This window comes from Dermacentor variabilis, chromosome 3 (assembly GCF_050947875.1).
Source record: "Dermacentor variabilis isolate Ectoservices chromosome 3, ASM5094787v1, whole genome shotgun sequence".
NCBI lineage: Eukaryota > Metazoa > Arthropoda > Arachnida > Ixodida > Ixodidae > Dermacentor > Dermacentor variabilis.
The window spans coordinates 56,254,770-56,271,035 of NC_134570.1; the positions used below are offsets into that span (position 1 = coordinate 56,254,770).

Sequence of the window (16,266 nt, forward strand, 5' to 3'; positions counted from 1 at the left end):
CTGATTCAGTCGATAAAAATGAAACAGTTCTCATACCTGTGGAGCCAGCACTGTGAGTGAACCTACCCGAGAGGGCTGGTGTTGCCATCTCTTCATAGAATGCACTTTTGCATAAGGAACATTAAACATGTGAGCAGTGGCAGTCAAACACACAATGCGCTCACTGTGAGCATGCATGGTTGTCTAGCTGTTACCAAGTGATTGTTACAAGGAGCAAATCCTTACCCCAAAAATGTTCATTTAGTGAACCACCACATCTGATGAATTGATTAAAGGGACATAACATAAAAAAAAGATATTAAGCAGTACTAGTAATCTTTCTTAATGTGAGGAGAGGATTGGTAAGCCATAAAAGACCAATAAAATTAAACACGCCGGTAATGACGCCGACTTGAAGTTTCTGCAGTAGCTTGCCGTGACATGGATCTTGATGGCATCCACTCGGGCTTAATTTATTTTTTATTGATGAAAATGGATTACATTGTATTTAAAGGAGCCAAAGACCAAACTTAGCAAGTTTCGTGAACGTTTAATGCTCCACAATAGCCCAAGTACGAGGGGAAAAAAATTTGAAGCCTGTGACGTCACACTGACATGCTGGCGTTATGGTTCTGGCACGAAATTTTAAAAATTACACTTCAGTCTTCATTTTCTCTTCTAATAACCAACCAATTAGCGTGAAATTAGTGAAAGTAGTTTTTAAAAGATATGTTGTCTGTCTCAACTGATTGAGTGTTTCTTTTTAGTGTCCCTTAAGACAGTGCAGGCATTGCTGGCTCCACCTAGTGGTAGCCATCAAGGCAATTTGACACCTGCTTATTGGTTTTGCAGTGTTCGCGAGGTGATGCCAAAATACATTACGATTTATGTTATAAAAGTACGGCTACAGGTCCTTTACTTATGGTTGTTGCTGGCTATGCTGCATTCGAATTGCACTCTTTTGCAGAAAGCTCGGCACCAGCTTCCAATTCTGGCAGAAGAACAAAGAATAATGGAAGCCATAGCAGAACATGATGTCTTGGTGATTTGTGGCCAAACTGGATCAGGAAAGACAACGCAGGTGCCCCAGTTTCTTTACGAAGCTGGATACACCAGGTATGCTGATTGCTGTCAACCCACAAAATTGCTTCACAGCATCTATAAAATACTCATCAGTTAATAGGACTGCAGAGAGTCAGTAGTAGTTGATGCCTCACAAGTAAAAAAATAAACTATTGTTACCAACTGCACAGATGCATAGTGATACACAGCTGTTAACCTTTTGAGGAGACTGATGTCTGAAATTGAAAAACCTCTTCCTCTTTTGTTGTTCTTTTTTATGACGCTGAAAAGCTTGTAATGAGTGAGAAGAAGAAGAACGGAGGGGTCCAATTTTTGTTAGGCACAATCAAAGGAAACCATCAGACAATGGAACCAAAGAAACCATAGGGCAAATTACTTGTGTTAATTGAAATGTAGATATGATAAAGGGAAATTAAAATGGGTAAAAAAAAAGAAGAAACTACTTGTTGCAGGTGGGATATGAACCCACATTTTAGCACTACATGTGCAGTGCTCTTGCCAGTTGAGCTACCACGGCGCAGTCTTCCCATCCAGTTTTTTGGTTATTATATGTGAACTAGATCAAGCCCTGGAAGTGTTAACCGGGCCTCTCCGTTCCTCTTCTTTTAATTCATTACATTGAATTAACACAGCAAGCTGGGCGAGTTGGTGATTGAACATGTTCCTATGGGTGGGCAGCGCGACCAGGATGAAAGATGTATCGTGTACTTTCTCTTGGCTTTCGTCCGGGTTGCGCTTCCCACCCATAGAAACATGTTTTACATTACAAAGGTCTTTACTCTGACTCATTACATAGAAAGGACTTGACATGCCCTCCTGCCCCCCATGCCCTCTCCATCTCCCGAATTTTCTGTATACCAGGATACCTGGCATTAAACGGCACGTGACAACACCTACTTGCCTCCCCGTCCCAAGCCAATTGCCCTCCTCTCACACCAACTCCTCCCCACTTTAAAAAATACCTGGCTGCACCACTGCGCCTTCGCAGGCTGTGGTCGAACAAATGTGCAGCATCTTGACTAAAGTTTTCTGTCTACCGCGTTGCAGGGAAAAAATGGTGGGCATTACTGAGCCTAGACGAGTGGCTGCCGTGTCCATGTCAAAGCGAGTTGCCGAGGAGATGAGCCTTTCCTCTTCGGAGGTCTCGTACCAAATCCGCTTCGAAGGAAATGTCACTGGTGACACCAAGATCAAGTTCATGACAGATGGTGTCCTTCTGAAAGAGATTCAAAATGTAAGTGCACTCAGCATCATTTCAAAGTTTTGCTTGCAGCTGTCCATTACAGATGTGCTGTGGAAAGTGCCCATACTGTCAACAGACTTGTCATGGTAGCAGCCCAGCTTGGTTCTGTGTCCCAGATAAAACATGCCACTCCTTTTGTCTGTCGGTAGTACTATATATCACTTACTGTAAAGGTGTTTGTTAGTCACTGGCATTTGCTTCCAACCATTAGAGCAGGGCACGAACTCCCAGCACGAGCGGCGCTCCCCGAGCAAAAGTGCTGAAGAGATTAACCCATTAGAAAGCGCTGGAGAGGATGGCCCACTGTAGCGTCCCTCTCCTTCGCTACACTTACTATTATTTTCCCACCACCAGTTTGTGTGATGCTTTCTTCTTTGATGTGGGTTGCTCATTACAACAGTAATATCATTTTAAAGCAGAATAGGAGTGTCATGCTGTTAGCAATGGCACATGAACAGGGCTAACAAGGTGGGCTGCTTAGGAGCATTACGGTGGGAGGCACTACTGAAGGGTAGGTTTATGTTAAGAAGTGGGTGATATTTAATTACCTACAAGTGTTCCAGTATCTAGCTTGGTGTTCCCTCATTGAACCATTGGGGTCACGTCATACTGATTATACCAGTTCTTGTTAGATCACTGAAGTTAAGCATCATTATTCTTTTCTGTACTTGGGAGGAGAAGTGTCTAGTGGCTGATCTTCCCTGCTTCCACAGATGGTTCAGTTGCCCATAGATTTTTTTTAATTCTCACAGAAAAAATACCGAACCTGCAATCAGGTGGTACCGTATATACTCGTGTAAGACCTGCACTTTCTTCCTTATACAATCTTGGGCTATTGCAGTCAGATTTTACTGCCCGTGCGTGATACCCTTCCCCCCACCCCTTTGCAATAAAGAGCGAACACTGTTGTTTTCATAACACCTATATGTGATCATGCAAGCATGCCAAGCACCTGGTGCCCGCCTATAGTCATCACTACTGTCGCTTTCACCGCTGCTGATTTGGTTCGGTAGCACACTCATGGATACAGTCGTCCTCAGTGTCCTCCATGATGTTAGATATGACTGCAACGTAAAAGCTTTTCACAGCGATCATCAAAGACTGTGCACACCATGCACTCAGACTCCAAGAGCATGCACTGAAGCTGCGACGCTCGCGTCAGTCTTAAAATTCTTCTTAGTCTCTCTCTCTCTCTTGTTGTTGTTGTCTGCCAAGTTGGAGGTGCAGCTCTTACATCACTGTGGCCCTTAGTGGAGTAGACACGGCAGTATTTGTTTAGATACCAGGTTGCGGGGCTAAGCACTCTAAGTCCTAATTTTTTTTTTTTTTTAAGGATAAGTATACTGCGAGCATAAACATCATTTGGTGTTCTTAAATGCACAGTACCCGAAGTAGTACACCAAACTTGGTGCTTGTGCTTTGTATCTGTGTCACTGCAGAACTTGGGACATTTCTTTCTTGTGTTATTGCCTACACTCGTGTAGGCAATAAAAAAACGAGTCCTGGGGATTGGTTATTGGTGCCAATTTATTTGTAATATGTTCCCTCATCAACGTAACGTTGATCACAGCCCTGATTATACAGTATGGTGTGCTAGTTAGCTATTAGTCTGTCATTAATAAAGACAGCTAGTTTGTTGAGTTTTACGCAGAAAGAAGGAAAATATAAGACACAAGGAGATGTTAACAACTGGGAGCGTATGATTTTGTCTTGTCTTTGTTCTCAGTATTTAGTGCTATTGCCTCGTAAATTCTACCATTTACTCTTTCTCTCTCTCTCTCTCTTATTGATGTGCCAGAACTTTCTTCTCACTGGCTACTCTGTAATAATAATTGACGAAGCTCATGAGCGAAGCATCTACTCCGACATCCTGATTGGCCTCCTGTCAAGAATCGTGCCGCTGCGACGACGGGTAAGTAGTTTTTCACCATAGCCTTAACTGATGTTATGACTTATCTGTGTAGTTGCATATCATAAGATTATTTGTTCTACATTGCACTGTTGAAGCCACAAAAGCATGAAGAAGCAAATGCATAATTGTATTTCAGAGAACCGATTCTTTCTATAATGAACATCAGTGCTACTCAGAGGACTATGTACTATGTTTTTATGTATGTGTGTTTTTATTGGTGTTGCACTTTACCAGCAAAAGTAATCGCAGCTGCAACCTCTCTAACACTCATGAATAATCTTTTTTCTGCAGTTTGTGTGTGTTGAAATGGCATACAAAAAGTCGCATTATTTGTTTGTACATACCTATGGCAGCTCTTGTATCGAATGGTATGTTGACTAGTTAACGCTATATTTAATTTATATAACTGGATCTGAGAACAAAAGTTTAAGGGCTGTGGGAATCATAACAACCACCAAAATATTTCATATTTGTGAATTAAGCACGGTTTGTATGACCATGTTGCAAAATGAAAGAAGAAAGAGAGACCTTGAGTAGACTACGAACATTTGTGCCCTCTTATACCGATACATTCTGTGTATTTAGATGGGTAAAATGTTCTCTATTGCTGTTCATTCTGCTGTATAAGTTTGGTTGCTAGAAGAAAAGAAATCGAGGCCAAACTTCCATATATATTGTTTTTAATTCTGAGCCAAAAGCCCAGTGCCACTAAGTCAACCTTACATCATAGATTTCAAAGCATTTTTTCATGTTTGGGCCGTGGTGACATTGTAAAAGTTCTCAACGCTTGCTAGGTTCAGTCTCTGACCCTTTTAAAACACACTCTTGTCCCCCTTTAGTGTTAAAGAATTAAATATTAACTAATCCCAAGGAGACGCTATTAAAATCCATGACATCATGACAGCTAGTACGGCAACTGCAAAGCAGCATCCCCACCAGTCTTTCGCCCTTGCATGTTTTCTAGCTGATCAAGCTTCCTGTCATGGTAAGAGTTGCTTTTTTTGGCATTGCAGACATGTAATTTAATAATAACACCTCAGCTTACTTTCATCTTTAGTGTGTTGTACCTAAAGTGCCGCAGAAGATAAAGCTTGTGCTATTGTATTCTCGTCATTTCAATGCAGAAAGGAAGCCCACTGAAACTCATCATTATGTCGGCAACACTCAGGGTGGAAGACTTCACACAAAACACGCACCTCTTCAAGAAGCCCCCGCCTGTCATCAAGGTGCATCTAGTTTTTGCCGCCAACTTCTGTATTGAAATTTGGGCGAGCAGAATGGACTGATTTCCACCTGCTAGCCATGAAAGTGGGGTCGAGTGCTGTTTGCATGAACTTTTGTGTCATATGTGTTGCATGTCATAGTCATATGAAGCCAGCAGACAGGGAAACAAAAGAAAGCCTAGAGGAAGCTAAATATTTTTATTAGTTCCCTTTTCTTCTTGCTTTTTTAATTAAAATGTACCATATTCTTTTTCATTTGTAACCTGCACCTCCAATTGCAACTGCCCGAGAAAAATAAGAAAAAAGAAAATATGCAGAACCCACGCACTGTGGGAATCTATGTAACGAAGCTTTCCATGCTGGATGCTTTGATTGATGACAATTAGCAGTGATGTTGACTGCTAAAGCTTAGTTTCTTCAGCATTTAGGCTAACACGAGAGTGGCGAGTTAATGTTAAACGTTACTTTGCGTGCACCACTGCTGTTTGTCTGCATAGTACGCAGAACACACAGGGATAGGTAATTGCTTGAGGCATTGTTGTGTGCCATATTTTATAACCTCTGAGAGGTATGAGTGTTGTCATCGCCTCACAGGGCACATTGCATCATGGCATAAGTATTAAACTTGAATTGGATTATGGGGCTGGGCACGTGCCAAAAGCACAATCGGATCATGAGGCACGTTGTAGTGGCAGACTCCGAATGAATTTGGACGCCGTGATGTTCTTTAACGTGTCCCAAAATCTAAGTGCGTATGTGTTTTCTATTTCGCCCCCGTTGAAATGCGGCTGCCGCGATTGGGATCAAATCCACGACCTCTAGCAATGCCAAAGCCGCAAAGCTAATACGGCGGGCACAGAAGTGTTGATTTGACAGTCAATCGCTTCCGTAGTGTCTCCTGCACCCTGCGGTGCGTTTTAATTAATGCAGCTCTGCTTCTGCACGCCCTGTGTAAGTTGCCCACTTGACATACTTGCATGGCGTTTATTTTTCAGAAATAGCAGCAACGTACTGTAGCGTACCTTGAACTTAAGCTTATCCTGTTTCCCTGCAACCACTGTCATATAGTAGTGAGGTTTCCCTGCCTTCTCACGTTACCTCCCCCCTCTTTTACATGGGAACTGCCTTTTCTCCTGCCTCTCCTTGTTCTCCTCTCTACAGTTCTATCTGCCTCCCCTCTGGCCTCGCATGTTACTAGATAGGGAAGCACTGCAGTTTCTACAATGGTTCCGAGGGGAGTCACAGATAATTACAGCTGTCAAGAGGCTAATGTGGCGACCACCTGGGAGCTTCAGAGGGCGCTGTGCATATTCAACGCGGTGGCGTGAAAACGAGTTTCTCCAGTCGCCTTTCCTCTCTTACTAGTGCCTGTCATCTTTATACACCCCCCCCCCCTCTCCCACGTGGTGTTCACGACAGCAGCAGCCCACAGTAGCAGCAGCAGGGGGAAAGTCTAAGGAAGAGGCAAAGAAAGTTTTGCTTTAAAAACATCCATGCTTATAACTCATGGAAATAGCATACGACAATTCTCACATCTTTGCAAAAAACAATCTCTATTCGCAGATGCGTGGCTATCAAAGTCGTATCTTCGGCCAGCGGCTCTATTCTCCCCTCTCTTCGGTGGTGCTGATAATCTTCAGCGCCTGCTGCACTGTAATGAAGGGATATTGCGCACAGCTCATATTGATCCGACTTCTAGCTCACTGGTGCCGCGTGCACTATTGCTATTGCCGTGTGCACTTCACTAACTACTAAACACAAAGCAGCAACCTGTAAAGAGGTGAATGAGTGTCCATAAAAGAGAAGGGAGCTTCAAGAGAGGGTGGTGTTCCCCTGGAGATAATGAAACTTACAAAACATTGAATGACAAGAAAGGATACCTTTAAATGTGGCATCACAGCAGCGTGGCATGCTCTGCCATGAAGCCACATTTAAAGGTGAAATTCACATGACTCACACCCTGCCTTTACTGTCAAATCTTTTAAATGTTTGGTGTAGGTTATACGTGCAAAAATACAGTATGAATAAATAAGGATGAGGGTTACATTTGCAATTCGTATTTGCAATTCGCATTTGCATTTCGTATGAAAAAGTTGGCTGCTACTTTCACTGCTCTCTAAAACAGGCCCCCATAAAATGAATTACTGATGGCTGCTTACGCGACGGCGCGTCATGTAGAGTATTTACATAGTTATAAATTCACAAATGCCATAGTAGCAATCACCTGAAAGAAAGGTTTCATGGTTAAGATCGAGAGCCAATCAACTGTAAGCGATCAAATGTTTGATGGTGGCCCTCAGCAGTCTTTATCGACAATATGGCACACCTCTCACGCAACAGTAGCTATCGACTGTCATTATGGCGAGGCACGCTTTGTGTGCGAAACCCGTCAGTTCACTACAACTTCGAATTAAAACCGTGAATCTGTTCTTCACGGCGCAAATTGCAATACCTAAGTATTTCGAGGTACTAGAATGCAGTTTAGGCTGCCTAGAAAAGGAAAATTCAAGCGCCTCCTGCCTCACCATGTCTCGATCCAGCTTTGCTTAATTATACAAACGGAGAGCTAGTTGCTTTGTCAGTACATAAAAGAACCTCGCAAACCTCCCTAAGGAAGACACCACAAGCATTACGTGTTTAACTTGATTTGGCCCTCTACCGGGGAATTATGATATCTTCAATATGTCCCATACTACTAATGATAGCCCTTCAGCTTCTTTCTGTCTGCAGCCACACGGTCCAAAAGGCATATTTAACTAAAAAATTTGGGCCGAGCAGCCTGTGTCAGTTCGCCAAACAAATTTGTCATTTGTATTTATCAAGCAAGGAGCACCGGTAAATCGCTCAAGTGAGTTGAACGTGTAGCACGGAAAAGAGAATATATATTGGTACATTCCTTTTTGTATTCTGCAAACAGCTGTAAGCCTCAATCAACTTTACTACAAATTACCACCACTTAAAGTAAACACAGGAACCACCTAATTTTGAGAAGCAGTTAAAGAAGCAAGTGGGGCTGGTAGAATCTAAACTGCAGTGTTAAGGTCCTCATGTTACTGCCGAATGTTTCTGTGAAGAAATGCAAAAATTCTCTATCATACCATGAACTACTCGTCGTGAGCAAACACGTTTTAGCGGATTAAAATCAAGATAACTGTGTAGAAGTAAAATACAGCCAGCGTTTGTGACATACTTGTTGCACCGCAAAAGGTATGGTATCTAACTGGATTCTTATATGTTATTTTTTGCGGTTGTCAATCCGCGCCTGAAAAACCCGCATTGGGCTGGTCTGCACTCCTTCGGCTGGCACTGTAGTGTTGCCTTTGAGAACTGCATTATCGTCTAAGAAATAAGCTCTTTGAATAAATTTTCACGAACAAAGACATCTTAAAAATATATTTGAGACGACCACCCTAAGTGTACAAGCAGAGGGAACGAGGGCGAACAAACGAAAACACTGCAGAAGGCACCCGGACACCGCCTAAACTGCATCAGATGACAGGCACGAGTCCGTCTCTTGACATCACGCGAGCAGCTCTCGCAGTGCCCCTCTAGTTTGTTCTCCAGGCTAATAGCCACTAAGCAACCACGGCAGGCCTCTCGTGTGTGTAGTGCAGGCTTTGTGCAAGACGAGCTCACAGCATTTCCTGCTCTGTTTTGGAAAGGTAGCACAGGATCTGTGCAGGTAGTATCGGGATAGGCTTTGCAAGAGCAGGAACTGGTAAAGACTAGTTCACAAAGCGTGGAGTGAATGAAAAGGACCTGACCTTTCATCAGGAGGAGGCGTAGTATGTCATCCGAGGGGCAGGCAGCTGACCAATATTGCCAAAGCATGTATGGGCTATTTCATATGAAGACTGCTGGTGCCCACTTCACAGGCTGTTATTTGAAGAGCGTTTCATCTGTGCTGCCATATTGTGCAGTGTTGCAGCTAGTGTGCAAAAGGCAAAAGCCTTACCGGCTTGTTCAGCATTGCAGGAGCTTGGGATCTAGGTACCATGGCAGGCTGCAGTGAAGAATACCCTTAGTGACAGCACAGCCTTTCTGAAATGACAGCATTCACAAACTGAAATAAAAAAATTGCAGTTTTCCACAAGCCAAATTTTATTAAAAAACATATTTTGCTGATTTTGTGGCTAGCCATCAGCCACAAGATCATGGCAGGCTGCAGTGAAGAATACCCTTAGTGACAGCACAGCCTTTCTGAAATGACAGCATTCACAAACTGAAATAAAAAAATTGCAGTTTTCCACAAGCCAAATTGTATTAAAAAACATATTTTGCTGATTTTGTGGCTAGCCATCAGCCACAAGATCATGGCAGGCTGCAGTGAAGAATACCCTTAGTGACAGCACAGCCTTTCTGAAATGACAGCATTCACAAACTGAAATAAAAAAATTTCAGTTTTCCACAAGCCAAATTGTATTAAAAAACATATTTTGCTGATTTTGTGGCTAGCCAGCAGTAATGAACACTGTATCATGTCCATGCTCACTTGTCTGCCACTTCAGCACTTACCGTAAGGCTTGTTCTGTCTCGTGACAGTTTTAAGTAAGCTTAAGTGAAAAAACAAATCTCTCAACGTAAAGAAACGGTTAAAGGGTTGACCACTGAGACAGCTCAGGAAAAACATTTTGCACACTTCTTTGCTTGACTGAACAGTGCTTGTAGTGTATTGACTGCCTGCCTGCATTAAATGTTATGTTAGCTATCAAATATATAAGGTTGTGAATAAATGCTGACCTAAAACATATTGTTCATTTGCAGGTGGACTCCAGACAGCACCCTGTAACTATCCACTTCAACAAGCGGACACCCGATGACTACATGCACGAAGCATACCGCAAGGTAAATGCCTCCAGCTGAGTTTGTCCAATCGAGTCATGTTGCTTGAATTTTTCAAGATTAATAAATCATTTCTGGCTTTGTACATGATAGTGGCACAGTGTATTTTGTATAGTATAAATTTGTTAAAAATGTATAAAATGTATAAATTTGTTTCTTCTCTTTCTTTAACTGTTTCTTCTTCTTCTTCTTCATCTTCTTCTTATTATCATTATTACCATATTTACTCGTAAATGGTCGCAATCGCGTAATGATCGCACCCCCGAATTTTGTCGTCAAAATTCACTTCTTTTATTTCCCGTGTAATGTTCGCACCCCGAACTTGCTGCAGCGATATGTCGTGTGCCAACTCTAGCTAATAATGATCGCGCTTACCATCTGTCGAATGCTGCGCGAACGACTCTTCAAGACAAACCAACCGATCTGCATGCACCAAACATTCTTAAGCAGATGCCCCATTTCACTCCTTCCATCACTTTCTACACTTTCATGACAAAAAAAAAAAAAGCTACAACCAAACTTGCCTTTATTATGTGTAGGCTTTATAATGGTTGTGGTCAACAACAACAACAAAAAAAGGCGCCTTTCGATTCTTCTAGTCTGCACTCGTGGGCACGCAACAAATCGCGAGTGGCAACGATAGCAGCCACATTTACACTGATACGTTAGAACTGTACCCTGTTCATACACCGACGCTTATAACACAGCTAAGATATTCACCTAAGATATTCGCCCACCCTTAGCGGAAACCTGCCGTATTAGGGTAGTAGTGAAGACAAATGCCGCAGTTTCCGCAGCCTGCCCGCCATGTGTTCCTATGTCAGTGGCAGCTAAGCACGGCCATCTGTTTCTGTCCCCTCAAAGTGGACATGGCTACGTTATTGCCGCAAACTTGCCAATATTAACGATATTATTCAACACTGATACCAAAAAACTGCTTTAGTGCATGTAATGTACTCACGAGAAGAAAAAAAAAATCGCGTTCGGTGCGTTTGGCTTGCTCCGCCGGCCGCTATTTTGGTTTTGGTGTCCCGCACTACATACAGCAGCAGCCGCCTATTTGTTGACCTGTTGTCACTCCACAGCAAATACGGATGAAAAAAAAAATTCTTTATGCTGGAAATTTAACATGTGTAATCATCGCACCCCTGAGTTTGCGTTTTTTTTTTTTTTTTTGGCAAAAGAGTGCTTTCATTATGTGAGTAAATACGGTATGGTTTTTTTTTTTTTTTTTTTTTGCAGGTGTGCAAGATCCACCAACAGTTGCCCGAAGGAGGCATCCTAGTCTTTGTCACAGGACAGCAAGAGGTCCTGACTTTGTGCCGGAAGCTGAAGAAACGGTTTCCTGAAAATCCCAGGCTTCACGGTCAGGACCAGGGAGATCCAAACCAAGGTTCCAGCGAGGGCAAGGAAGCTGGAGGCATTGAAGCTCCTCCAACAGCTGAGTCAAAGACCAAGGGTGTTAACTTGGACGAGTGAGTGTCCACATGTTCTAATCGAAGTCAGATCAGCTGTTCTATTGCCCTGATGTTTCAAGGCGTACCGAGATGTCATTGAAAGGGCCCCTCACCCAGGCCGTGTAGAAAGCTTTGCTTGTACACGTGATGCTGTAAGGCACCACCCCAGCAGCGTTCTGTGGTGAGAAGAAGCAAATGAGCTATAAACATATAAAATATTCAGAGGCCACGGCACAAGGGATGTGCTACCCTCATCACGGCAGAGGCTCTCAATTGTTGCCTTGACCAACACCTTCAAGTGACAGTCCTCTTCTCGTCGTCTTCATACTGGAGCCAATGACTCGCCTCTATTTTAAGGCCACACTTTCTAGCCGAACCCTCCCAGACTTTGCTGACCATAGCAGCTTCCGCTGGGTGCTGGTGTCTTGCCTAATAGCCTGCTCACGGGACAGCACTCATATACCGAATTGTCTTACACATAGCTACATTTTAATACTGCTACGGACGTGTTGGGGACAGGTCTCATTCTCAACAGAATTCTGCAGCGAAAGAACAAATGGTTCTTAAATATTTTCTCTGCAACACGTGTACACTTTCACGCAAATTTCTTTATTAAAGCGGAGCTTTCTATGCCTTCTTTTCCTGGGTTTGGCACGTCTGCTTAGTCAGGTTCTTGCAGAATAAGCTGTGCTGGTCCTGTAGGTAGTGCCTGGGCTGATCCCAGAGATGGTGTAATCCACAGTCACATAGATCATGTGGGTCGCTGGTGGGAATTTCCACATCATGCTAATTTGCTGGGCAGCCACGCAATTGCTGTGCTGCCAAACGTATTGCAGAATGCCAACAGGTTAAGAGCATTTAATTAACCGCTTCACGAAAGCTTCACTTCACGTAAATTCCAACATGTCTGTTGAATCTGCATAATTTTTGGTCAGGACCTCTGTCATGTGACCCCCCACCTTCATTTCATGGTCCTCCTTCTTGCATGGAGCATTTAGAAGATGGTTTACACAAAACCATCTCAACATTTCACGGGAATTCGCAAGTAGTTTGCACAGCTGTTGGCTGTTTGTGCACTATGAGCATGTGATGCTGAAGTGCCGCTTATGTAAAATCATCTGGTGGACTTAGCAGCTCCTTCGCAAAATAAAGGGTGCTCTTTTTTTAATTTCAGCTGTTTTTGCATCACACGTAAGTGTAATGCTTTTCAGACATGATCATTACTGTCTGATCTATATACAGTACCGCACTTATCTGTTTCCAGTTCACAAACCTGGTGAGGGGAATACTTTAAAGTAAATGGAAACATCCTTCTGGCAAAACTGCCCCAATAGGTTTGTGCAAACTCTGAGGTCATGAAAGTGTGTTGCGCAAAGTTTTTGGAAAGTGATGTGACTAACGCTAGCAAGGTATATAGGTATGTCGTTCTAAGTTACTTTTTCTTCAGGCAAAACATCTTAAGTTTTGTTTTCCAAGAATTAAAAGCATAATTCAGCCTAATTCTGTTTTATTGCCATCAGAACTACAATTCCTGTTAAGCAGTGGCAAATGCTGCAACCCAATTGTTAATGTTACCATTGAATGGTTCGTCCATGCCTACTAGTTAGTTCACCAAAGTGGCTGTTCGGGCATATTGGCACAAGATGATTGAAGCTTCTAGCACACAACAAGACAAGAAGTAGACATGGAACACACAAGCGTTGCACTCGGTGTATGTCATGTCTACTTCTGGTCCTTGTCTGTTGCACTAAATGCTCGAATCAGTCCAAGGAAGTGGCTGCCATTAGTCCATTCATATGGCATACTTGCCCATGTGTTCTTGGTTGCAACTCAAACAGGGTGTTATCATTAGTCTATGATCTTGCTTTTTGTTATCCTTGCAGCTATTCTGTGGTACCCCTAGATGAAGGGCAGTTGGAAGAACTAGTAAAAGACAGTGATCGAGAGGATGGCGACCTCTCCTCCTCTGAAGACGATGACCTCGTGGAGGAAGTTGCGCCAAATAAGAACGTTCAGCCACTTACAGTTCTTCCTCTATTCTCCTTGCTTCCCTCAGAAAAGCAGGCCAAGGTTCGTTCCTTGCTGTTTCCTTAATTGGATTTCTCACAGTTTCCACCAATTTCATTATGCCTAGGATGTTGAAAAATAGGGGGCACCTACTCCGACTTGCATTATAAATGTTCAGTCTAGCTGTTTCTTGGTGCTAAAGATAAAAAGCGACCTCTTTAATTGTAGTGTTTATTGCATTAGAGATGTGCGTGCAGTTTAAAGTACTTGAGCCTCTGCTTTCACCTTGAAAACATCTTCATCTGCCTTCTCATGCGCCGCGCTTGTTTTTGATACAGTGTGTCGAAGTTTTCATGCATGCAGTGTCTTGCTTTACTGCTTTAAAAACTGTTTTTGGTACTGTCACTGTTGTGTCTAACTGGTGACAGTTGGCAAGGCAAACATGTTTTTTGCAAACTGAAAGAAATTGTGTTTGTGAAAAGATATGAAAGCATTTGTAACATTCCATTTGCAAATGCATTCCCTCAAGCAAATACTGATTTGCTCTTGTGAAGTTCTCATTGTCATGGTTTTATTAACAATAGCACTTCCGATGTTCACAGGTGTTTCAAGCCCCACCAGAAGGCACCCGACTATGTGTCGTTGCAACCAATGTTGGTGAAACATCCCTGACCATTCCAAACGTTAAATATGTCGTGGATTCTGGCAAGGCAAGATCTTGGAAATTATTGTCTGCTAGTTTTGCTTTTGCTAACTGTTTTTTCTGTCTGCACCTATTTAACATTTCCTTTCATGCTATGGGGATTTTTTAGAAATATCAATTTTCATTAGATCGATGTGCATTGCTCCAGTGGTGTGGACGCAGCGCATGTAATATGCCAATGGACTCCAAAATACTCTATCTAATGAAGCTAGATTTTACGAAGTTTCCAATCTAACGAAGAAATTTCCATTCCCCGGCAGGTACCCACAGAGTGCAATGTTGTCATCAACCCGAATTAGTGAAACTAACTTGGGCAAACTCAATTTATTAATGTTTACTTAAATAAATGAGTAAAAAAGCGTTTATTTCTTTCTAATTTTGACACAGACGTGTTTTCTTCGAATGTGTGCTCTTAAGCTAATGTGTTCAAGCATCTAGGTGCCCTAGCCGCGGCCTTAGCTTTATTTTCACGAAGCTGCATGCTGCCCCCACGCATGGAACTGCAGACTCAACACTGCCTTGGTAGGGGCAGTGTTTCCCCATTTCCCTATTTAACGAAATAATTCAAGCACATTCATCACTTCGTTAAATCAAGTTTCAACTGTAGTGGAGTATAGGGGCCTTGAAGATGGGGAAGATATTGACAGCTGATTGTTGAGTGTCTCAGAAAACTATAACTGTTTAGTAAAATGAGTCACGTCCAGGAAAACAGCCAAGGGGAAATTGAAAGCTTATGAAAACATGCATGTCGGCTTCTGCTCAAAGCTCTCTCCAAGCAAAAAGAAAGTTTATTTAAAAGGGTAGGCTTTTACTACTGACGTGAAGCACTCGGGAAAGCACAAGCAAGAATGTGCTGGTCAGAGTTATACAGCCTCAAACTTGTTTGTTTGTTGGTCTATTTATTTATTTATTTATTTGTATGTTCGTTTTGATTTTTCTCTCTTGGTATTAGTCAACACGTTCAGCGTTGTCAAAGATGAACAGGGTGCCTCTTAGTCACTGTTTGCAACTTTTTCAGTCATGAAAATTTTCCTCAAACAGCTGTAGGAAAGCTGGAATGTAAAGATTAATTTTCTGGTCATTGGGCCAGCCACACATGCCTCCCCCCCCCCCCCCTCCTTTTCTTTTTCATTTGTCTGCATTAGTCCTCATTTCATTGTATATACTCAGTGATTTTAATGTTTGACTCCTCAATAGGGATCAGTTGAAATCAGTTGAAATCTGCCTGTATGAAAAACTCCTTAGCCTTGCATGTAGTATTTCTGCCTTGCAGCTGCTTATTTTTGTACATAAATGCAGGCAATGTTTTGCATTCGCTTGACTCCTTTCGTGTTCACAATTACTGATACAGGGTTCACTGACATATGTACCTCTAGTTTCGTATCACAATAAGTACTTTATTCAAAGTGTTTTCTGCTGCTTACCCTCTACATCCCAAGTTTATGCTGCACAGTGGTTGTGGTTAATGGTTTGCATGCCTTGGAATCAAGTTATTTCTTCCTTTTTATTGTTGCTACAAAAGCTCCGAAGCTCTTCTGTGTTGTAAGAAGACATCCTCATGGACTGTGTACAGGCTTTCCTAGGCCTAGGTGCCATTCAAAAAGTTTGCAAATGAAGTTTCGAGCGAATTGTTCTGACAGAAATTGAGCTCGTGTGGGTGTTTCTCTTTACGTTGCAGAGATGAACTAATCAGTCTTTTTTTTTCAGAATTCACTCACATTGTTGGTGCTTGTCTTGTGTGTAGAATGGTCACTCTCGAATAAATCGAGGGTGCAATAACTTTTCCAGGTGAAAATGCGCGTCTACGACAAGGTGAC

The 16,266-nt window shown here is 42.5% G+C and overlaps 1 protein-coding gene across 2 annotated transcripts in view; it reads left to right on the forward strand.

The window, feature by feature from the left end:
* kz (putative ATP-dependent RNA helicase kurz) overlaps window positions 1–16,266 on the forward strand; it is a 39,158-nt gene that overhangs the window by 4,114 nt on the left and 18,778 nt on the right. For both annotated transcript variants that reach the window (XM_075685217.1, XM_075685218.1), the window contains exons 5-13: window positions 947–1,095; window positions 2,110–2,296; window positions 4,104–4,217; window positions 5,342–5,443; window positions 10,205–10,285; window positions 11,525–11,757; window positions 13,623–13,809; window positions 14,349–14,456; window positions 16,238–16,266. The exon at window positions 16,238–16,266 is cut by the window's right edge and continues 96 nt beyond it. In XM_075685217.1, the coding sequence (XP_075541332.1) occupies window positions 947–1,095; window positions 2,110–2,296; window positions 4,104–4,217; window positions 5,342–5,443; window positions 10,205–10,285; window positions 11,525–11,757; window positions 13,623–13,809; window positions 14,349–14,456; window positions 16,238–16,266 (1,190 nt within the window). The remainder of the gene's footprint in view (window positions 1–946; window positions 1,096–2,109; window positions 2,297–4,103; window positions 4,218–5,341; window positions 5,444–10,204; window positions 10,286–11,524; window positions 11,758–13,622; window positions 13,810–14,348; window positions 14,457–16,237) is intronic.